This window comes from Ctenopharyngodon idella, chromosome 12 (genome assembly GCF_019924925.1).
Source record: "Ctenopharyngodon idella isolate HZGC_01 chromosome 12, HZGC01, whole genome shotgun sequence".
NCBI lineage: Eukaryota > Metazoa > Chordata > Actinopteri > Cypriniformes > Xenocyprididae > Ctenopharyngodon > Ctenopharyngodon idella.
This window is the reverse complement of record NC_067231.1, coordinates 5,446,153-5,470,152: the sequence shown is the minus strand read 5'-3', so window position 1 is coordinate 5,470,152 and position 24,000 is coordinate 5,446,153. Positions and strand designations below refer to the sequence as shown.

Sequence of the window (24,000 nt, the reverse complement as noted above, 5' to 3'; positions counted from 1 at the left end):
TTCATTACCACAGCAACTGCTTGTGCATACGAGTTTGAACACGATTCAGTGTACAGCCCACAGACTGTTGGCTGAACATCTAACGCATAAGGAGCACAAAATGGGAAACACTTTTGGAGTTTCAAAGTCATCATCTGATTGTTTGAATTGTACAGGAGTTCCGGGAGATGTGTGTGTCACGTTCTTTAATGATCTGCCTGGAAACAAAGCCGCTGTAATGCCAAATCCTCTCATGGAAGAAGAAAGCCATTGTGTTTACAACTGTAACAATGAACGCTTATCAGGATCAACTAAACACTGGATTTTTAAAAGTATGTGAAGTTCACAGCTTAAACTCTTTAAAAGGCATCCGAGAGTTTTACACGCCTGTCTGTTATTGTAGGAACATCGACTTTTGATTTCCCTAAACATGACACTGAACAAAACTAATTCTGATTGGTTGCTTTACATGTCTGTCAGACGTCCTGTTGGGGCGGTCCTTGCCCAATGAATGCTGCTATGAAGTCCAGACCTTCTGCTCTTGTTTTGAATGTCTGGCTACGGAAGAGCTTCCTACTTTGCCCTTTGTTGATGTCAAAACTCCTTAACTAGTTTAAGCCTAAAAATTAAGTCGCACTTTGAAAAATGATGTTATTTTTGCCCATGCATATATATATATATATATATATATATATATATATATATTAGTTTTACAGGAGATTCAGCTTCTTTATTAGATTGATGCAGTGAAGAGGCGGCAGGAAATTGTGAGGGAGAGAGGAGTGGGTTCGAATAATTGCATTCCCTATGCCAGATGGAAACTTGCATCTTCCACAAGACTCCTACAACTCTGACATGTCAAGTGCACAGGCACTACCTGACAGATATCACTGAAATATGTGTCCCAAACAATCACGTCTGTCTCCGTGACAGACTCACAGCAAACAACATTGAGGGGAGCGGCTCATACTCCTTTTCAGCCAAACCCTGATTGCCAGGGCCCTGTTGCACTAGCTGTGGTTACAACTTAGCCTAATTACATTGTAAAGGAGCACTAAGTTACAACTTACGCACTGCTAAATCCATTAAACTTAGTTGAAACTCTGTATAAACTAAATATTTATGGAATCCTCCAATCAGGAGTAACAGTTGGACTGAGACAGTAGATTGATTAATTTGCATCAATAAGCACATGTTTTACTTATTGAGTCGAGCACATAGCCTGTAAGGTCTACTCCATTTGATAGCTTGCGTGAGCACAGGCGGTCAACACATGTGCGAAAGATTCATCCTTGACCAGTGTTTGTGCTATTTCTTATGGAAGCTTGTTTCCACCACTGAATAAAAATACTGACTTTATAACACGCAACTGAGAGTTATAAAGTCTAAAATGTGAGATATAAACTTGCAATTCTGAGAAAAAAGTCAGTCTTTTTCCCTAAGAATTGGACTTTTTCTGAGAAAAGTCAGAATTGAGATATAAACTTGCAATTGTGAGGAAAACAAGTCAGAATTGCAAGATATAAACTCGCAATTGCGAGAAAAAAGTAAAAATTTGCGAGTTTATATCCTGCAATTCTAAGAAAAAACAACAGAATTGTGACATGTAAACTCACAATTGTGAGAAAAAAAGTCAGAATTGTGAGATAAAAAGTCGCCATTATCTTTTCTTTTTTTAATTCTGTGGCGGAAACAAGCTTCCATAATTTCTCTCCAATAATTTCTCTGAGCGGTTAAAAAAAAAAAAATTCTTTGTACTTGTTTAAACGAGATTACTACAAACTAATTAGTGAAAAAAACACATATTTGTAAGCTGGGCTGTGCGCGTACAGTATGCATGCACTGTGCTGACGAAATTCATGTCAAGACAAATTTATTTGTATAGCGTTTGTCACAATACACATTGTTTTAAAGAAGCTTTACAGAAACCCTGATGTTAATATTTATAACATCTTCATGCCTTATGAGATATGCTATATATTATATATCGCCCTATGTGAGTATACTGCATTGCATGTTTGTGGATGAAGTTTGTGTGTATATATATATATATATATATATATATACATACATACATACATACATACATATATATATATACATACATATATATATATATATATATACATACACAATAATACAGTTTATATTTTGTAATGATTTTTTCAGCCAAGATTTGCTATATAGTATTTATTGCTTTACATAAGTATACTGAATGTATGCAGGTAAAATAGCATGTACTATTTAATCAACTTTTAATATATAGCTGGGTAATCATTTTTGACAATATAACAATCAAGCAGTTGAGATTTGAGATGCGTACAGTGTGTAAAAAGCAAAGTATCTGGTGGGCTTATCAGTACACATTTCTCAGCATGTTTTCACTGTTGAAAAGACCTTTGTGCCTGATTCTATAGAAGTGTATAATTATGGTATGAGAAAACTAAATTGCAGAGGCGGCAGTGACTGAATGCTGATTCTCAGTCAGACGTGCGTTGAGGTTGGCTCATGGGACGTGGGCTGCGGGACTTAACATTCACTGCACTCCACCTCTCTCTCGCCGAGTGCTGATTCATTCAAAAACTAAAACCAGCTGGTCTCATCTAAGGGAACAGAAGAGTCCGGGTCCCGCCGGTGATGTTACTGTGCCGTGTTAGGCTAGCGTGTCACATACAAATGGCTGCTTAGAGATGCCATTATCTGTACTGCGACAAGATGAACTTTGTTTGCTGGAGCTGTGGAATATCAAGTACCTCATTTGTCCTGTCTTTGTAGCCAATAAACATTGTTTTCACTCGTTTAAATGAGTCTGTAGGGCCATGCTGATGTACCCATGATGCGGTTAATTTGGAGGAAAGTGTTCCCTGAAATAACAAAGTATTGTACTGTAGTTGCAGTTTATTTTTTTGAGGTCCTACATCCTTGAATAGTGTTTCAAAGCTAACCCTTAATGAAATTTACTGTGGTGATCATAGTTTCTGCCAAACATTGTCGATACACTATAAGTACTGTCATAAAAAAGAGACACTATCTTATTATAATTGGTAAAGAAACTATGCAAAACTAGCTGCCTAAATGCTATGTTAGCATGCTGTGATGTAAGTTATCTATTCATCATGGCACCTGTTTGTGGGTGGGATATATTAGGCAGCAAGTGATCATTTTGTCCTCAAAGTTGATGTGTTAGAAGCAGGTAAAATGGGCATAAGGATTTGAAAGAGTTTGACAAGGGCCAAATTGTGATAGCTAGACGACTGGGTCAGAGCATCTCCAAAACATGCAGCTCTTGTGGGGTGTTCCCGGTCTGCAGTGGTCAGTATGTATCAAAAGTGGTTCAAGGAAGAAACAGTGGTGAACTGGTGACAGGTTCACGGCCAATGCTCATTGATGCATGTGGCGAGCGAAGGCTGGCCCGTGTGGTCCGATCCAACAGACGATCTACTGTAGCTCAAATTGCTCAAGAAGTTAAACTGGACCATAAAGCAATGGAAGAAGGTGGCCTGGTCTGATGAATCGCGTTTTCTTTTACATCACGTAGATGGCCTGGTGTGTGTGCGTTGCTTACCTGGGGAACACATGGTACCAGGATGCACTATGGGAAGCCGGTGGAGGCAGTGTGATGCTTTGGGCAATGTTCTACTGGGAAACCTTGGGTCCTGCCATCCATGTGGATGTTATTTTGACACGTACCACCTACCTAAGCATTGTTGCAGACCATGTACACCCTTTAATGGAAACGGTATTCTCTGGTGGCTGTGGCCTCTTTCAGCAGGATAATGCGCCCTGCCACAAAGCAAAAATGGTTCAGGAATGGTTTGAGGAGCACAACAACGAGTTTGAGGTGTTGACTTGGCCTCCAAATTCCCCAGATCTCAATCTAATCAAGCATCTGTGGGATGTGCTGAACAAACAAGTCCGATTCATGGAGGCCCCACCTCGCAACTTACAGGACTTAAAGGATCTGCTGCTAACATCTTGGTGCCAGATACCACAGCACACCTTAAGAGTCTAGTGGAGTCCATGCCTCGATGGGTCAGGGCTGTTTTGGCAGCAAAAGGGGGACCAACACAATATTAGGAAGGTGGTCATAATGTTATGCCTGATCCATGTATACTGTAGCATAAATGTGAAAAAAAAAAAAAAAACGAAGTATACTTTTGACATTACTGACCAAAGTACTAGCAATAGTAGTAGTGATGTTAACAACTGTCAATAGTTGATCAGAGTATTGCCAAGGCCATTATTTGGCAATTTTAAATTATTGCATCGACATTCAGTAAATATGCATAACAGGTCTGTGAATAGCTAATAAACATTTAATTCTACAAATCTCACAAACTTTGGTGAATTCAGCTGTTAGATCTTCTCGTGTGCATAGCCTGCATTAAATGCGTGAACACTGATAGTATATCCTTGTGAAGGATCCAAGCCATGTGAACTGTATGCAGATAAGAGAGTTGTCACTGGACACACATGAGAGAGCAACTTTAAAGTGTCCCTATTATGCTTTTCTCGAACGTTACCTTAGTATGTTTGTGAATGTAAAAGGTCTGCAAAGTTTCAAAGATCAAAGTGCATGACAAATGGAGTTACTTTTTTCCAAAAGAAAGAACCGAATCTGAACTGCTTGAAATGAGTCGTCAGTAATTCCAGTCTTGCTTCCTTCTCAAATCTACATAGGTTTGTAACAAATTTGCATAATGCCAGCATATGGTATTCATTGGCTGCCCACGAACAACATCTACTCTGAACCGCCCTCAAACACTGTAGTTGTAGCTGAGGCCTGGAAGAGTTTGGTTTGTGTCGTCAACATGACGTCAAGAAGACAATTTCTGTGCTTCGAAAGCAAATCCATTTTGCATGCACTTCCAAAAGAAGGGGATGAGGGCTCAGGCTCGAACTGATGCGGTAAAACTGACGCCAGAGATAGGTGCTGTTCACACAGAACTACTTTTCCATAGTTTTTCTATGTAAACTCGCACTAGATGGATGTGTATGACCATTGCAGCGTCTCGCACATGAGCGCTACGTTTTTAAGACGCCGTGTCAAGTTACTTTTACACGCAGCCCCACTCATCAAAGTCAGATCCATAACAGTGGACCAATCAGATGACCCCAGAGGCGGGGCAAGTGTTGTGAGCTTTTGTTCACAGTAGCAAGTTGGCATGGCAACTGTTTTATTTGAACGCTACATGGCGGAGGAGGCGCTCATAGTGGCTGTGTCTGGATAGCCAGTGTGATTATTTTCTTTTTTTCCATGTCAAAAATAGTAGCTATCTGTTCTGCTGTTCGACTACCAATTATCAACATGTTTTCATTTGTGTTGTCTTTTATTCATACTACTTGACTTGACTACCTCCTTTTGTGCTGGAGCTTCAGCTCTTTTATTCCATGTGGAGGTTGACAGAAACACTTCGCCCTTCTCAGAGCGCAGTCCACAACCTCTCTGTGATATCCCATTAGTCTAGTTGACAGCTAGTGAGGCAGTTGGGAGTACCGCCAGTGGACTGTTCTCTCCACGCAAGAGCATTCATTTGAATAATTTGGCTAGGCCTTTGTTATCACAATAATCAAAGGGAAAATGTGAGATCTGCCTTTTACATCACAGTATCTGTTTGCTGATATGTAGTTATCAGCCATTTTCAAATTTTGCTTTTAGCTTTCCCTTTCTAAAATGGTTCATTTACAGTGATTCATCTGTGCACAATGTGCAATTATGAAATTAAGATGCAAATGTGATTCTTATCAATGCCTTTCTCTGCCTCCTGGTCTGATATCAACAGTTTTATTACTTGCCTGTGTCTGTAGATGATCGCCTCAGATGGAGTTCAGGAGAGCTCTCCAGTCAGTGTTAATATCACTGTGATTGATGCCAATGACAACACACCCACCTTCCCCAACGTCTCCTACAGTGTGAATGTTTACACAGACATGCAGCCTGGGGACACAGTCTTACAGGTAATCAATAAGTTATTCTTTTACTGCAATAAAATCACTTTTTTATTAGCAGTTTGCAGGTTTTCCTAGGAAGACATCTAAGCATCCTCTAAAAGATGGGCAACTTTGGTCACTGTCCTCCTGCAGAGTTTAGCTTCAACCCTGATAAAAACTCACCTGTCTGTATCTTTCTAGCAATCCGGAAGACATTGTTCAGTTGTGTTTGATTAGGGATGGAGGACAGTGGCCCTCCAGGAACAAAGTTGCCCATCCCTACTCTAAAAAGATCATGAATTTAGCCTTATTTCATAAAATATATTATTTTGTGCTTTATATATACAGCCAGAAAAATAAACTATGGATATATTCTCTGAAAATATACATAATCTTAATATTTTACACAATTTTGCTTCTACATTGATCTTGCATTAGTAATGTTTAGATGTCTTTCCTGGAAAACAAGACATAATGATTTTTTTTGCAGAGCTTTTCACCCTTAATCCACTCATTTGAATTAATAGCTGTAGTTCCCACATTTATGAGGGGCTTATTGCTGGAATAATTGCTCAGATCTATGTTTAATCTTTGTCTTAACCGGAATTTTCTTTTGAAATGTGTGCGTAACTGATCTCTCTGCAATCAGGACATGAGCAGAGCACAGATTTGCTCTGACATACTGAAAGATTGACCCCAGAAGTCAAAATTAAAAAGTGCAAGTTATATCATCTAAAAGGTTAACTGCTCCAGTGTATGCTGGTAGTTGTCACTTTATAAAGGTTCTGAAATTAATCCTTATCTTTCTGTCTGTAGAATCAGAGAGTCAGAAACATTGATGCTGCATATTATTAGTGTAATTCTCACAAAACTTGTCTGCACAACTGCAGAACTGCACAAAGATTAAGAAGCATGAAGATTTGTCTATATTTAATTTTTTTTAAAGCATTTTAATTTTAGTATTGTATATGCATATTATTTTTGTAATTCATATTGTTCACATTTGTGATTCTCATTACTGTATTACAGTAATTTTACTATTATTATGATTTATGTAAGTATCCATACTATGTATCTATGTAATTATAACCATCTATGTAAGTATTTAAGTTTTTGTTCATCATTTACAGTGGCAAGAAAAAGTATGTGAACCACTTGCAGAATCTGTAAAAATGTGAATCATTTTAACAAAATAAGAGAGATCATACAAAATGTGTGATTTTTTTTTTTTTTTTTTTAATTTATTTAGTACTGTCCTGAATAAGATATTTTACATAAAAGATGTTTAAATATACTCCACAAGACAAACAAAATAGCTGAATTTATTAAAATGACCCTGTTCAAAAGTTTATGAACCCTTGATTCTTAATATTGTCTAATATTAAATAAATTCTTCAATACAACTTATATATGATAAAATATTATTTTTAGCATAACGATTTGCACTTATTTAATTTTATATTAAATTGCTTAAAATAATAATTGCTTAAAATCTTCATAAATCTGTTAAGTGTGAAAATATTTACTATATACTATTACTAATTATAAACTATCCTGATGTATTAATAATAAATACTTAAATACAACATATATCATAATATATAATTTTTTAGCATTATGGTAATTAGAATTTAGATGAAAAATGCTTAATTGTCATACAAATTTTTGAAATCCAATCAATCAATCAATCAATCAACTGTCATTATTCACAAACCACCAACAATCCAGTGTAGCCATGTTCTGAAATAGTAAATCTGAATCTTTTAGTGAATCTGGGAAACATGACCCGAACATGTACTTGGCAGCCTTCATGATTCAGAAGCTTAGACAGTGGTGAATGTGAATAAGCACCGTTGCAGGTCCTTTCTGAAGTAACGGCACCAATTCATTTTTTTTAGCTGACAGCAGTGGATGCTGATGAGGGTCCCAACGGGTTGGTGAGCTACAAAATCTTGGCTGGGGATCAGGGACACTTCACCATCAATGACTGTACAGGAGTGATCACTGTGACGCCCGGTGTCAACCTGACCGTGGGCCGCTCCTACGCCCTCACCGTTAGGGCCTCAGACAACGGCCCTGCATCCCAGAGAAGGTAAATCAACTGAAAACCCAATGAGGGTTGAAAAAGAGTGTCACTCTCACTCTCTAACAGAAGACTCAACCTCACATGCCCAGTTTTAGATCAATACAATGCCACATGGTGACAGATTTTGCTTCGGAAATATCTCTGAGAACACTCTGCCGATATTGGCCCCTGCTCTTGTCCATCTGACACTTGGAAGAGCGGAAATTAAGGACTTTTCACTCTAATTGCCGCTACCTCCCCTCCTGTCCAATTCATACCAGCCTCTGCCCTCTGTAATTCTTGCTGACTGCTGGATCAATACGGCGGAATGAAGCAGAAATAGAACGAGGGCAAGCGAAGTTCAGGAAATGCATTGTTTCGCTTTGCTGTTCGGGAACTAGTTTAAGAGCCTCTAATATGCACAACAAATCAACAGAACATAAGTTTGAAGTACTTCTCCACAGAGCAATACTTGGTTGGAACTGTGTACCCACTTTATCGAGGTATGCTCCAAAAAATATTTAGGCTTATTTTAAGATTTATGTATTTGCATATAAAATGCAATCCATCCCTTTGGATTTCACAGTTTTAACATAAACTACCAAAATGGTAACACTTTGGTTAACATTAGTTAATATGAACTAATAATGGAAAATAATTCTTAAGCATTTTGATAATCTTACTTAATGTTAATTTTAACATTTACTAATACATTATTAAAATCAAAAGTTGTATCTGTTAATATAATTTAATGGACCTGAGCTAACAGGAACTAACAATGAACAGTTGTATTTTTATTAACTAACATTAACAAATATTATTAAATACTGTAACAAATTAATAGCTCATTGTTAGTTAATTTAGTTAATGTATTAACTAACATTAACTAATGAACCGTTATTGTAAAGTGTTACCAACAAACGAAACATTTCGTGTATGTATGACTGGCAAATGTACATCACAAATGTATATCACATACTTCCAATTTTTTATGTTAAAACTGTGTAATCCAAATGGATAGACATATTATATGCAATACTGTGTCAATAGATTTTTTTTGAGTGTAGAGGTGTGCAATTATATGTGTTGAACAGATGGCGGTTGAGCTTGTGAGAACTAGATAGTTATTTTCATCTCTTATTTTCCCATTTTAAAATTTTATGAGAGCGCTGGCATCAAATTCACCATATTGGATCATTTCCAGACAGAATACTCCCCAATCCAGTTTGCTTCAACCACAGTTCCACACACATTGATGAGTGCTTGATACAATGTGTCATGAAATAATGACAATACCAGGTTGGGTTTTCACTAAACATCCAGAAAACAACCTAAGCAATTGGACTGCTATTGTTAGCTAGACTCTACAGAAAAGTGTTCAGATCTGGGAGAAAGCTTCATGGTGATTTCTTTTGTCAAAAGACAGAAAATCCATATCAGAGCCCATACTAGAAATGCTGCATTTGCTCAATCGACAGCATCTGATTACATCTCCTGATTATTGCAGAAAGTACATTTGAATCGTCTTTCAGTTTAGAAAACTGAAACTAAGCGAAAACAATGTTTACAGTAATGTACTGACAATGGAAGTCTAGGGAGCAAGGTAAGTCAAAAACATCTCTGTGATACATTCATAAAGATTAGCAGAAAAATGCTGGAACTCAAACACAGCAAAACCTTTATTCAAATAAATGCATATGTAACAGAGGCCAACTAGTAAGAGCTGTTTGAGTGAATTTCACTCCACTGGCCTCAAGAGGCACACTGGAAACTGACTCTAGACTCTTTAGTGTCCTTGTTAATGCACCCTCCTCACATGCCAGAAACGCCAGTTCAAATCCTGCTTGGAGCAGTTCGAGTAGAACTGGAGGCGTAAAATTGGTGCCATGACCCGGATGGGAGTGAGGTTTCAGTGATCATTAGCAATTGACTTAAAGCCTACTATTTTTTATACTACAACCCAAATTCTGGAAAAGTTGGGACATTTTTTTTTTTTTTTTAAATTTGAATAAAATGAAAACTAAAAGACTTTCAAATCACATGAGCCAATAATTTTATTCACAATAGAACACAGATAACAACAAATGTTTAAACAGAGAAATTTTACACTTTTATCCACCAAATGAACTCATTTCAAATTTGATGCCTGCTACAGGTCTCAAAAAAGTTGGCATGGGGGCAACAAATGGCTGAAAATGCAAGAAATTTTGAAAAGATTCAGCTGGGAGAACATCTAGCAACTAATTAAGTTAATTGATATCAGGTCTGTAACATGATTAGCTATAAAAGGGATGTCTTAGAGAGGCAGAGTCTCTCAGAAGTAAAGATGGGCAGAGGCTCTTCAATCTGTGATAGAGTGCGTTAAAAGATTGTGGAAAACAATGTTCCTCAATGGCAAAATGTCAAATTGCAAAGGCTTTGCAAATCTCATCATCTACAGTGCATAACATCATCAAAAGATTCAGAGAAACTGGAAAAATCTCTGTGCGTAAGGGACAAGGCTGAAGATCTTTATTGGATGCCTGTGGTCTTCGGGCCCTCAGGTGACACTGCATCACTCATCGGCATGATTGTGTCAATGACATTACTAAATGGGCCCAGGAATACTTCCAGAAACCACTGTCGGTAAACACAATCCACCATGCCATCTGCAGATGCCAACTAAAGCTCTATAATGCAAAAAGGAAGCCATATGTGAACATGGTCCAGAAGCACCGTTGTGTCCTGTTAGCCAAGGCTCATTTAAAATGGACTGTTTCAAAGTGGAAAAGTGTTCTATGGTCAGACGAGTCCAAATTTGACATTCTTGTTGGAAACCATGTACACCGTGTCCTCCGGGGCAAAGAGGAGGGAGACCTTCCAGCGTGTTATCAGCGTTCAGTTCAAAAGCCAGCATCTCTGATGGTATGGGAGTGCATAAGTGCATACGGTATGGGCAGCTTGCATGTTTTGGAAGGCACTATGAATGCTGAAAGGTAAATAAAGGTTTTACAGCAACATATGCTCCCCTCCAGATGACATCTATTTCAGGGATGGCCTTGTGTGTTTCAGCAGGACAATGCAAAACCACATACTGCAGCTTTTTCAACAGCATGGCTTCATCGTAGAAGAGTCCGGGTGCTGAATTGGCCTGCCTGCAGTCCAGATCTTTCACCTATAGAGAACATTTGCCGCATCATTAAACGAAAAATACGTCAAAGACGACCACAAACTCTTACCTATATCAGGCAAGAATGGGATCAAATTCCAACACCAAAACTTCAGAAACTGATAACCTCAATGCCCAGATGTCTTCAAACTGTTCTGAAAAGAAAAGGAGATGCTACACCATGGTAAACATGCCCCCGTCCCAACTATTTTGAGACCTGTAGGAGGCATCAAATTTGAAATGAGCTCATTTTGTGCATAAAGTTGTAAAATTTCTCCGTTTAAACATTTGTTATGTTATCTATGTTCTCTTGTGAATAAAATATTGGCTCATGTGATTTGAAAGTTTTCATTTTATTCAAATTTAAAAAACGTCCCAACTTTTCCGGAATTCAGGTTGTATTTATTTATACTTTTATCTCTTGCAGGTAAGTTTTTTCCACTTGTCTCAGCTCGTCACAATGCATTATGAGATTGTCTTCTCTGTGAAGGATATATGAGGCTCTGCCTTACAGTTGGGCCAAAAGATGGTATCTTAGAAGGTAGCATGATTATAGAATCTCTATTTTTTGAAGCAATCCCTGCATCAGAAGTGCCTGTGTTGCCTTAAAATGTTGCCTATTTATTCAGATCACTATATTTTGGAACAAAGCCATGGTATTTCCAGGTAATTATACTCCATTCCTGATTGTTTTGTGGCTGGTGTGGCATTGTTGGTAGCTGGAGGGGAAGCATAAGCTATCATGTCATACCCTTGACTGAGACAGTTAATACGTTTGTTAAATAAAGGAGTATAAACTGTGTTCCTTTTGTTTCTTCAGAAGTTCCATCACTACAGTGTATATCGAAGTGCTGCCCCCCAACAACCAGAGCCCTCCCCGTTTCCCTCAGCTCATATACAGCCTGGAGATCAATGAGGCCATGAGGACTGGAGCCACACTGCTCAACATACAGGTGACTTACCCATCAGCTCCATTAGTGATTAACCTACTCTCATTAGGATATCGGTGTTTAAACAAAAATGTATTGGATATTATTAAAGGCACAGTATGTAATATTTTTGGATTAAAATATACAAAAACCACTAGAACAGTGTTATATATTTTGTTGACTTGTGTGCTTGATATTATCCCAGATGTTTCCAAGAATGTTTAAATCCAGAGAAATAAGCGATTTTAACCAGGACATGGACAGAGTCAGTGCGTCGCCTATCAGTGACATCATACCTGTGTTACCCTCGATTTCCGGTTATATTTTGTAGAAACCATGGAAACACCAAAGATGCTTTAATATATAATATGTTTTATTAGACAAGGGAACAACTGTTTGAATACATTTATAGACAGAAAACGAATTATTGATATATAGCTCAACATGTTTAGTTTATTATTATTTATTATTTATTATTATGTACATGTTTATTGTTTGAATCTCGTTTACGCCTATTTTGTCAAGTGTCTAACATAGCATAATCAGATGCAGCTTTATTTTTAGTAACGCACAGAGTATTGCTATAACATCATTTTCAACACACTCAAATGTAAGTAATATGATGAAACAGCACTGCTTTACCTCACATATGCTTCATCGGAAAAAGAAGTGGAATTGGCGACTGTGGCATAATAAAAGTTCCGCTGCTCACAAGCTGTGTGTCGCGCTCGTCTCTCATTAGCAATCACTCCAGCGGCCTTGTTCTGCTCCCACAGCACTCGGCCCTGCTCTGCTTCATACTACAGTAAAGTTAATCTCATTCATGAACATGATTTCTGCCCGAGTCACGTTCTGATTCTTTTCCAACGGCTGTGAGGTGAAGATGACATCTCCCATGATTCCGCACTCAAACTCGGCATCATCAAGCTACGCCTTTGTTTTGAATAGGCGACCTCTAGTGGCAAAAAATTACATATTGTGCCTTTAATATTGTAAACATATACATATACACTATCCATCAAAAGGTTGGAATAGTAGTGTTTTTTTTTTAATGTTTTTGAAAAGTCTCTTATGCACATCAAGGCTGCATTTAATTGATTAAAAATACAACTAAAACAGTAATATTGTGAAGTATTATTACAATTTAAAATATTGGTTTTCTGTTTTCAGAAGCTGAATGTTCAGCACTTCATTGTCACATGATCGTTCAGAAATCATTCTAATATGCTGATTTGCTGCTAATGTTTCATATTATTATCAATGTTGATTTTTTTGCTGAATATTTTTGATACATTTTTTGTTGATGAATAGAAAGTTCAAAAGAACAGCATTTATTTGAAATATAAATCTTTTGTAACATTATAAATGTCTTGATTGTCACTTTTGTTTAGTTTAATGTGTCTTGCAGAAAAAAGACCTTGATAATAATAAGAAATGTTTCTTGAGCAGAATGATTTCTGAAGGATCATGTGACACTGAAGTCTGGAGTAATGATGCTGAAAATCCAGATTTGCATCCCAGGAATACATTACATTATAAAGTATAATCGAATAGAAAACAGTTCTTTTACATTGTAATAATGTTTCACAGTATTGCTTTTTTACAGTTTTTTTTTTTTTTTTTTAATTATTATTATTTTTAATATATCAAGCAATTGCAGCTTTTGTGAGCATAAGAATGTCTTTTAAAACATTAAAAATATGAATGATTCCAAAATTTTGACCGATAGTGGAGAGGGAGTGGGGATGAATTGATCTATATATCAGCAAAACACAAAACATATTGAGTATTTGGGCATCTGACTTATATGGACATATGTTTTATTTTATATATATTCCCAAATACAGTGTATATTTTGTGTTTTGCTGTCAGAGGTTTCCTGATGACAAAGTATGGAGTCTTTCTGAGCATAATTGAATTAGTGTAACACAAAAGCGCTTTCTGTCATTTGCAGGCAACCGACCGTGAAAGAGATCCCATTACATATACCATCCTGAGAGGAGATCCAAACAACGTCTTTGAAGTCTCCCAAACGTAAGCTGCCGTTAAAAGGCCGGAAAAAGACTGCTCTGCCAAAATCCACCATTTTTGGCTTTGAATAAGCAAAAAAAAAAAAAAAAAAGGATGTCTTAATTGTGATACAGGCACTGTCTTTATTTTGTGTTGCACTCACACAGAAAAATGCAGAGAAACAAAGGCGTATTCTCTGTGAAATATTTGCGTATTTTGGTTATCCACGTCCTGACATGCACTGGATGCAGATTACATTCTGACACAAACATGATGCATAATTAATAAGAACTGATGAAAATATTAATTCCTCCATTTCAAATAGCAGCTTAAGACATTACTGCTTTTGCTTGCAGTGAAGGACCGATAGTACTTAAATGTTTTTTAGAGCAAATCCTCAGATGCATTTTATTTGATTTAGCACTCCATAAAACGAGTAAACAACATTAGGTGAGGATAGTGGCTGATATCTCACACTCTCTTTCTTTAGTAATGCATTTAGTAAAGCATGTTATACTCCGTAGTCTGCAGGGTACCAAAGGGCATTTCAATCATAGCCTGGAGCAAAGTTTCTGATCCTGTTCTCCAGTTATTTAAGCGAGATATCACAACCAGGATCCGCTTCTAATGAACTGCTGCTGTCCTTTCAATAAGCAGCAGATGAAGAACAGAACAAATGTGGCTTTTTTTTCTTGAACTACCTGTGCTTATCTCGCACAGCTACAGCCCCTTCCCTTCCTCTCCTCCTTCCCACAATGCCTTCTGCTCCCCGCAGAGTTTACGATAGAGCTGTCTGTTAGAGGGGATTGTGCAACTGTGGAGTCTGGAAAAGTCTGGCTGGAGGGTGAATATGATAATATAAAGTATATGTTTATAAAGCACTTTCATGGGGTAGGAAGTGTGGGGTTATCCTTTCATAAAGTAAGCAAAATGGAATTTTAAAAAGTGGAATTATTCAGGAAAGTTCAAAATGAATGTGATAGATTTTCAAGCAGAAGAGATGTAAGAGTTTTAAATGGATTTTAGATATTCTCAACTTAGCTTAGGCTAAAGTGCCAACTCACCTACTTCATTTTGCAAACCAGATATGTCTGATAGCTTTTACATAAAGCATGATAGATTAGATCTATCTAGCATCTTTGTAACTTCAAAGGATCATCACAATAAAAAAAAAAAAAAAAAAAAAAAAAAATATATATATATATATATATATATATATATATATATATAATATTTAAATATATATATTTTAATTTCAAAGTGAACTAATCCTTTAATTCACTAATTTCTAACATTGAGATTCCTCAGAAGGATATGCAGAGTTGTAGGTGCTACACACAGCCAGGAATAGAACAAATGTTTAGCAGATTTTTCTGCATAGTGTATATGGTGTTCGACATGTCATATTTATTTTACCTCAACGTGACTAGAGGGGCAAGTTTCTGTCATTGTTGATGTGTGACTGTGGGGAATCTTGCGTTTATGTGCATTTATTCAAATGTATTCTGCTTGACGTAAGAGAGCTGCAAAAGTAACTTCAGAACAAGTCTCTTTAGTTTCGATTGAGGAGGAAGTTTTGAGTTCTGAAAGTTACAGTATATTTTCAACTCTTTCATTTAAAAAAAAAAAAAAGGTAGACGAAAATAAACTCTGTATTCTCGTTATTACAATTGATGCTGTTCAGTAGGGGGGTCATTTAGTGTGCATGCATGCTCTTAGACATGTGCAGACGATGCTTTGCAGTGAATGCATGATGAATATATATGAGGTCCTCTGAAGCCTTAAAGATGCTGCTTTGAATTTGTTTATTTCATTTGAAGAACGCATGACTGTATGCGGTTGTGTCCACCCTTTTCAAGGATTCTCTGGGGGTTTTAGGGGACATATTGTGTCAAGACAGAATGATTGGCTGTTTGAAAACATGAAAGGGCAAATTCACTAAATAATTGTGGCACATGGTATTTCAGCTCTGCATCTTATTCACTAAACACTCGCAATCCATTTAAGAAGGCATCCAAATGTGCTGAAATATTGGTACACTGTAACAGCATTTTTCTGCACAAATTAGGCCTGTAATATTTTTTTTGGGAGATGTGTGTGTATTTTTTTCTATCAAACAGGGCAGCTGTTATATATCAAATGATAGAAAAGGTGAAATCCTTGAATCTTGAATAACAAAGTCAACTGTATAAAAGTGTGATGAAATTAGTACTAAAGTAGCTTAACTTGAAAAAAATATATATATATAAAAAAAAACTAAATTTAAATTTGAAAGCTGCAGTCCGTAACTTTTTTTTGGTTAAAAATGATCCAAAATCAATTTTTGAGCAAGTACATAACCAGACAGTTTTCAAAACTATCTCCTTACCTTAGCCCGATTCACAACGATAAGCTTATAATAATGTTTTATAATTTGGGTTGTACTGGTGGGTTTCCCCAGGAAAATCGAGTATGCAGCCGTGCGTCATTACGTCGCGTCTGTTTACATGAAGAAGGAGTTCCAGCTAGTAAGCTAAATCACATGTGAGGATGGTGGATCATTTATAGCCTTTTCTCACAGCAGCTGCAATAATTAAACTTATCATTTTGATGGCGGATTGTAATCCAGAAAGGTCCAAATGACAATAATCAGTGACAACTGGAGATTCACCCGTAGTCAAAAGCAAAAGACTTCAGACTGTGGAGTGGCTACAGAAATTGAAATCTACAGGTAACACTAATACACACTAAATACACATAGTCATGCAATGCTGATGTTGTTAACATTAACAATCTGAGAAAAAAAGTATAAAAATGATACTAATTTGCATGGTTTGACATGATCTGAGCTAAGCTAATTGCACCATTGGCAGTGCAATTTATTGTAATGTTTTTTTTTTCTCAGTTGGTCAGAACAAAAGTGGCAGATTTGTTACATACTTGTTCAGATGGCATTTGACAGCCACACATTCTCCTCAAAGCATTAGATTCATCCGCGCTGAGGATCTGTGCAGATGCACAACCCACATAAAGGTGATAATTCTGCAAATAACTGCAATTGCAGGTTTCAAACAGAGATGGCAACAAAGAGGCAAAACTTACAGACTGCAGCTTTAAGTATAAAAGTAATACAATTATATCATGTGGCTGTAACATGTCCTGTGATGCCTCGACCATGCAATACAGGGGGACACAATATCTTTGCACATAATGACCCTTATAAAGGTATAAATGGAGAAAAAAAAAACAAAAAACAAAAAAACCTTTGCTATTCTGCAGTCTAAATTTTAATTTGCATTCAGTGTGTCAATCTACTGTGGACAATTCTATAAAATGTAAAAACACCCTAAAATTGAAAATTGAGTCGTAATTACTTCCCCCTGGGGCAAACATAGCCATTAAAAACTTGTATGACCAACTAGCAGGTAGTCAGGAGTAATTAGTCTTACTTTTAGGTATCTAATTAAACCAATCTACATTTTTATATAACTGACTTAAAAAAATATATGAAAAGTCTTAAAGAAAAAAAAAAAATCCCTTTGTAATAGTTCATGATAAACAGGACAATTTCCACGTTTAGATTGAAATTGCAATAAAACAAAATTAATAAAACTGATAATTGGATAATTTTGTTTCTGGACAAAATTTGTTATTTTTTTAAACATTTATTTATTTATTTATTTATTTATTATTTTTTGAGCACAGTAGAATTATGTCCACTTCCTAACCATAGTATTTAATTCAATGCACTAATAACCTCTGTTAGTGCCATAAATGCCATAACACCTACCAGAAAGTGTGCATGTATGTGTGTATTTTTTTTTTTTTATTTATGTAGCATACTCAAAGTAACCCATCCACCAAACATCCCCAAACTTTCAAATTAAACTTGCATTGCCATGCAAAGGTAATTGTGTGAACAAATGCACTGTGTGCTAGAACTCATTTGAATGGGGCACAATGTTTCACTCATGACTGCAGTTGCCTGACAATTAATTCAGTCCTAATCGTCCCCAGGCACACGTAAAATATCCTCAGCCTTTCACAGTGGCACAAGTCTTGCAAGGAATGAACATATTAGCTGGCCATGTCATTTAGCAGCACATAATTCCATCCAACCTATATTTGTTGAACTAATTTCGGCCGAAAATGATTCACTTTGTCTGGATTTTGGCTGTGGCCTGTTGTGCACATGACATTTTCCAGTTTTGTTTTCTTAGCACATGGTGTGAATTTTAAACTTGTTCCACTCGTGCTTGTCCTCAGGTTTTCAACATAATCTTTGCTTTCAGGTCTGGGCTGTTGTTGCTGGCGAAGAATCTGGACAGAGAAATCACGGATCACTACACGCTAATGGTCACAGCCTCCGATGGCAAACCAGATGGGGTAAGAAAGACTGAAGTCTGTCAATCAATCACACCCCACTGAAGACGAAACACTGCTGTTGGTGCAGTTCAAAAGATCGTAATCGAAACTTCTGCTTAAACAGACATCACATGTAGACAAAGTTCAGTGTGTCAAGCAGAGTCTAGCAGAATCAATCATGCTGAAGCAAAGAAGCGCAGACACAAAAAATTCATAAAGATATGCTGGGAGTATTGTACAGTCATCTTTAGTCCCACAAATCTGTACAACGTTATAGGCTGCATGGATGTTTTTACACAATTGTATATAGATTAGGGATGCATCAATTTATCGGCCAATAATCGGTATCAGCTGATAAAAGCAATTATTTAAAAACAGCTGATGATCAGGGCCGATCATATACTGTCAGTCAAAAGGGGGCGGAAAAACGTGTCAGACTGCAACTCATACTTTGTGTGAAGAAAATATCCCTTGTGTTAAATTTAGGGCTGCCTGAGTTAACACGACAATAACACATTAACAGTTTAAAAGAAGCAGTGTTAAAGCAGGCTTTATATGACCCATGAATCACCTGTGGTTCAAGCCAGAACACCCCTTTGTAACCCCTCCTGTTTGAACTGCCCACTCCAAGCAGGACTCAAACCCAGGTCCGCTGGCATAGGAGTCGGGCACTCTAACAAGGAAGCTAAAGACCGCAGTCTCTAGCGTCAGTCGCTAGAGCACCTCTTCAGTTCAGGGGAGTGAGGTTTACACACACAGCTCTTACTAACCTACGTCTGTTACACTTACACCAAACATTATTTGTAGAGTGTCACATTGTGTGCACGAAATAGACACTGGAACAATTAAAAGTTATTGTTTTGGTCAATGATTTTGGCCCTCCAAAACCATTTTGTCCGAAACCGAAAATTGCAGTTTGTCGAAAATTTCGGTGCATCACTAGTTCTGTATATTCGCAATGGTGGAAATTTAAAATAATTAACTGTATTTTACATATGGCATGAAATTTATAAGAAATAAGAAGAGAAGCCTTCCATTGTTTCATTTATTCAGTCAATCAGTCACTCAATCAATCAAACTGATTGCTGTTTGTTTATTCATTCATTTCATGCAAAAGTGTTTGATTTGTTTGTTTTTATGCTATTTATACAGTAGTGTATACATGTAATTGTGAAAATGGAGAAACATTTTGAATCAAAGAAAAGAGAAGTCTAGCATTGATTCATTTATGCAACAAATCAGTCAATGACATGAGTCAATCAAACAAATGATTCTGTCGCTCGCTGATTGTTCTTTGTTTGTTCCTTTGTTTATTTGCTCGTTTATTTGTTCTTTTCCAAAAGTATTTGATTGCCTTTCATTGGGTAAGTTTCCTAGCAGTCACCAGTGACTGGTCTCTCCTGTGCACTCCACTCTCACAAAGGGCTCATAGTGATTGATCTAAATAGAGGAAAATGAGGTGCATCTTACAATGGAGTGATTATGCCTTAATGATGGAGATAAATGAGCCGAATGGGCTTTTTAATTATGAAGCACCTTCTTTCACTCCGATCTCTCATTGAGCCTATATTCCTTACTGGATGAACCAACAGAGAAAATCTCACTTAGTATTCATCAATAAAAGAGATGCCTGGATTTACAACCCGCTTCAAGGACGTGTGATGTGTTCACCTCCAAACTCAAGGATAATCACTTGCCTTCCTCAGGAAGAAAGTGCATAAAGATCAGGCTTTAAGCACAATGGTGTCCATTTATATATCCAAACTGTCAAGGTGGTTGTCAGGTGGTGGAATTATGTTCATCAGAGTCGCATATCTTTGCCTTCACTGTCACGCTAATGTAGCCTTTACAAACAAATGAAGGTGATTCCAAAACTATAATAACCCCTAGAATAATTCAAAGCACATCTTAATTGGCAGAATTCTCAGAGCCCTGATCTCCTCTCGTTCCTGGCCTGTTGAGAAAGACATCCCTGTGTGCTTAGCTCATGAAAGTAAGATGAGAAAACAGTGCAGCAGGTTTCATTCCCATCTTCCCATTTACCCACGAGTGTCCCTCCATGACCTTTCTGCTTCACTTGCGGCTAAGAACCAAGGGTGAAGTTGAGATGTGAGGCTGGGGGAGCAGGTGCGGTTTGGAAGGTTTTTAAAATTCAGTGACCTTTGCTAAACCACCTGGTCATTAGCCAATTTAATAAATAGTCCTTTTTCTGAAGAGGAGAGTTTGGAAAATGGGTCCCTTTCTATGGGCCCTGAGCGACACTCAGCTTTTGACCTCTGTGCCTGTTTAGGTCACTCGGGCTGCTCTTTGCTTTGCTCAGGGAGTAGAAGCGATATGAGCCAGACAGATTCACAGAGACAAAGTCCACAAGAGAGACTTTTTCATCTCCAAACAGTGGTTAGAGGAACAGACACAGCCAGAAGTCTGTCTTGTGTACACCGTCATTTGACTATTGCCATAAATTCTTTCTTGTTCTCTTTGCAGGGATGAGCAAAATCAATCAACCAATCAACCAATCAATCAATCAATCAGTCAATCAATCAATCATTCAATCAAACAAGCATCAAATCCCCAATGCTATGTTTCTTTTCTTTTATGTTGAACAGACAGTAGTGCATATTACAGTTTGTTCCACCTAGCGGCATTTAGTCCCCTCTGAGGTAGTTGCTACAGTACAGTTTCTTTTAGTGCATTAAAAAAAAGGATTGTTGCTTTGTTACTCTAAATTGGTAGATTGGCCAATGCTGTGCGATAAAATGCAACTGCTGTTTTCAAACTTATTGGTTTGATTAACGTGTTGTGCATAGCCTAATGCTGTCATTTTCTTTGCACGCGAGAGTTCATTAACATGCGGTGACAATGACGGATGCACAAAGTTCAATATTAGTTTTTTTTCAAGAAATCACAGAAAGATAAGCATTAAAGAGAAAAAGAGCCTACTTCACCTTTCCACAAGGAGACAGCGAGTGAAGCTGCACATGAGGCTTCCCATTTCCAGGACACACATATTTCATCACTGGACTGTAGTAGTGAGACTTCCACAACACAAATCGGCACAATGCCAAATGATTTTGTCTCATTATATCAGTGGAAACAACTTAAAATACTCCGTCATTTATGGTCATACAGATAAGAGTAAGACATCATTCGAAACTGTGAAAGGTATATTTTTATTTGTGTACACTCACAATAAAACCAAAACATTGTGTTTTTGTAAAATAAAGAAAACAAGCAGGATGCCGCTTTCTGCCGACCCAGTTTCCTTTCTGTGTCACAAAAATTAATCGAAACTCAGCGTATACGCTACTATCAAGCATGCATCCTTTTTGTTCCTAATCACAAGATGTGAACCTGTGTTTGTTGACAAATTAAATTACCTTGTGTACATTTGCCTCAGCTTAAGATCAGTTTACCTTATGTTACCCCCACAGCGTAGTGCAAACTCAGCAGGCTTTATTGCCAGCACATGAAAAATTTACAGGGCCAGTCTGCAAAATACTCCAGCATTTAAGCCTTTAACAAATAAGTCCAAGCAGCAGGGAAAAAAACATCTGCTAATTTATAGAATATTGGTTTCCTCACTCAATCGTCTGGGATTTCCCTCCAGTGTTTTATGTTTCAGGGAAAGTAACAAGATTGACTCTGACTTGACATAAATGGATGCAGAATGATCTGACAAGAGACTAAGCAACTATGTTGTCAGGGGAACACCCTCACTTCCTTAATTTCAGCTGGTTTTCAGTCTGTGAGTTTTTGGACCGTTTTCCTTCTATTCGTTTGAATGATTTATTTCTAGTGATGGAGTATGTCAGTGATTTGTATATCCAGTGTCCCCAAATAGAATTTAGCCATTTAAGACACCATTACAAATGTGTTTTGCATTATATACTGTATCAACATATGAAACCAACTGTCAATAATTTTAAAGAAATATATAAACACACTGTTTACAAAAAGAAGTTTGATATTAATGATACTGATCATAATGATACACTGCTGATCTGTTTGTATGACTCGCTTGTTCATTCATTCATTTTTTTATTTTTTTTTTGTGCAACCTGGTGTAAAAGACCTGGCTGGATCACCTGCTTATTCATTTGTTTTTGTTTGTTTATTGATTTACTCGTTTGTTGGTTCGCTTTTCAAATCCTTTTTTTTTTTTTTTTTTTTTTTTTTGATTTGCTATAATTGTCATTTGTGGAGTCTGGTAAAAGCATCTAGAAAACTTGGTAGGAGGAGAAGCAATCATTTATATGAAATGGTCTCAGAAACAACTTTCACCCTGTAGACTGTGCAGCTCTAATTTGAATTGACTGCTGCTTCCAACCTAGCCAGCTGAAGTTACACTACCTAACCTGACCTGCAAAAACACATTTGTACTCAGAAAACACACACACACACACACACACAAACAAATGATACGATTTAAAGTCTACTGCAAATAACTTGTGTAAAGTAAAGAACCGGTCAAAAGTGCTCATATTATTTATTTAACTTTTTGATGCTTTTTGACTGAGAAAGAAGAAAACACATGACAAACTTTGCTTTCATAACTACTAGGACAAAAGGTGGTTGTAAATATATTAAAACACTGCATGGTGCTAACATGAGTTAGACCCAATTGGACCATTTGTTTCTGTCAATATCATTACTTATGGGGTTTTATTTCACCCCAAAATCAAAAGAAAGAATATATATAGCATTAATGAGAAATGAGAATGATTTCAGATATTTTGGATTATGGAATTATTTTTATGATGGATTTAATTCATAAATCTTTTACTGTACTGTTGAATTCAAGAGCAAGAACACACAAAAGGGAATTTGTTACTCAATAACAAATACAAATACTAAGTTGAGCTTTCTTTCATGCCATCCTGTGCTTGAACTGACAAATTCACACAAAATAATGTCAAAAAGTGACCGTCTCTGTGAGTATTCTTGTAAACATAGTCAGTTATGTCTTCAGTTGAGAAAGAAAATGAATGAGCCAAGCGTCGATTTGCTCTTGAAGGGACAGCATCCTAATAATCCTGCTACTGTGCTGTCTGCATGTTTAATGTTAATCAAACAACAAAGGAAAAAAAAAAATAAAAATCACAAAAAAAAAACAATATGAAGACTATGCAGATTTATTTATTAGATTAGACTACTTTATTAAATGTATGTACCTGAAAACGTCTCAGGTTATGACTGTAACCATAGTTTCCTGAGAAGGGAACAAGACGCTGCGTCAGTGATTCTTTGGGAATGCCTCTGCGTGATTGTGTTTTAAGCACTTGTGTCAACTAGTCCAATGGGTGACGTCACGACCAGGAAAGGATAAAAGCACATCGCACAGCAAGTCGATCACAGGGATGAAGGAAGTATGGCTGGGCGAAGCAGCGTCTCGTTCCCTTCACAGGGAACTATGGTTACAGTCGTAACCTGAGACGTTCCCTTTCGAGGGAACTCGCACTGCGTCAATGACGATTTGGGAATGATAATACCAAAACGCCATGCTTACAAGTGCCTGTCCGTGTGAATACTGAGAGCACAACTAAGACATGAACACCTGTGAACCTGGGGCAGCACCCAGGTCCAGGTTGTAAAAC

General features: G+C 37.1%; 1 protein-coding gene across 3 annotated transcripts in view; it reads left to right on the top strand.

Moving 5' to 3' along the window:
- The window catches only part of pcdh15b (protocadherin-related 15b), a 214,432-nt gene that overhangs the window by 94,601 nt on the left and 95,831 nt on the right, over window positions 1–24,000 (top strand). For all 3 annotated transcript variants that reach the window (XM_051914968.1, XM_051914965.1, XM_051914967.1), the window contains 5 exons: window positions 5,788–5,937; window positions 7,809–8,002; window positions 11,944–12,076; window positions 14,007–14,086; window positions 18,334–18,427. In XM_051914968.1, the coding sequence (XP_051770928.1) occupies window positions 5,788–5,937; window positions 7,809–8,002; window positions 11,944–12,076; window positions 14,007–14,086; window positions 18,334–18,427 (651 nt within the window). The remainder of the gene's footprint in view (window positions 1–5,787; window positions 5,938–7,808; window positions 8,003–11,943; window positions 12,077–14,006; window positions 14,087–18,333; window positions 18,428–24,000) is intronic.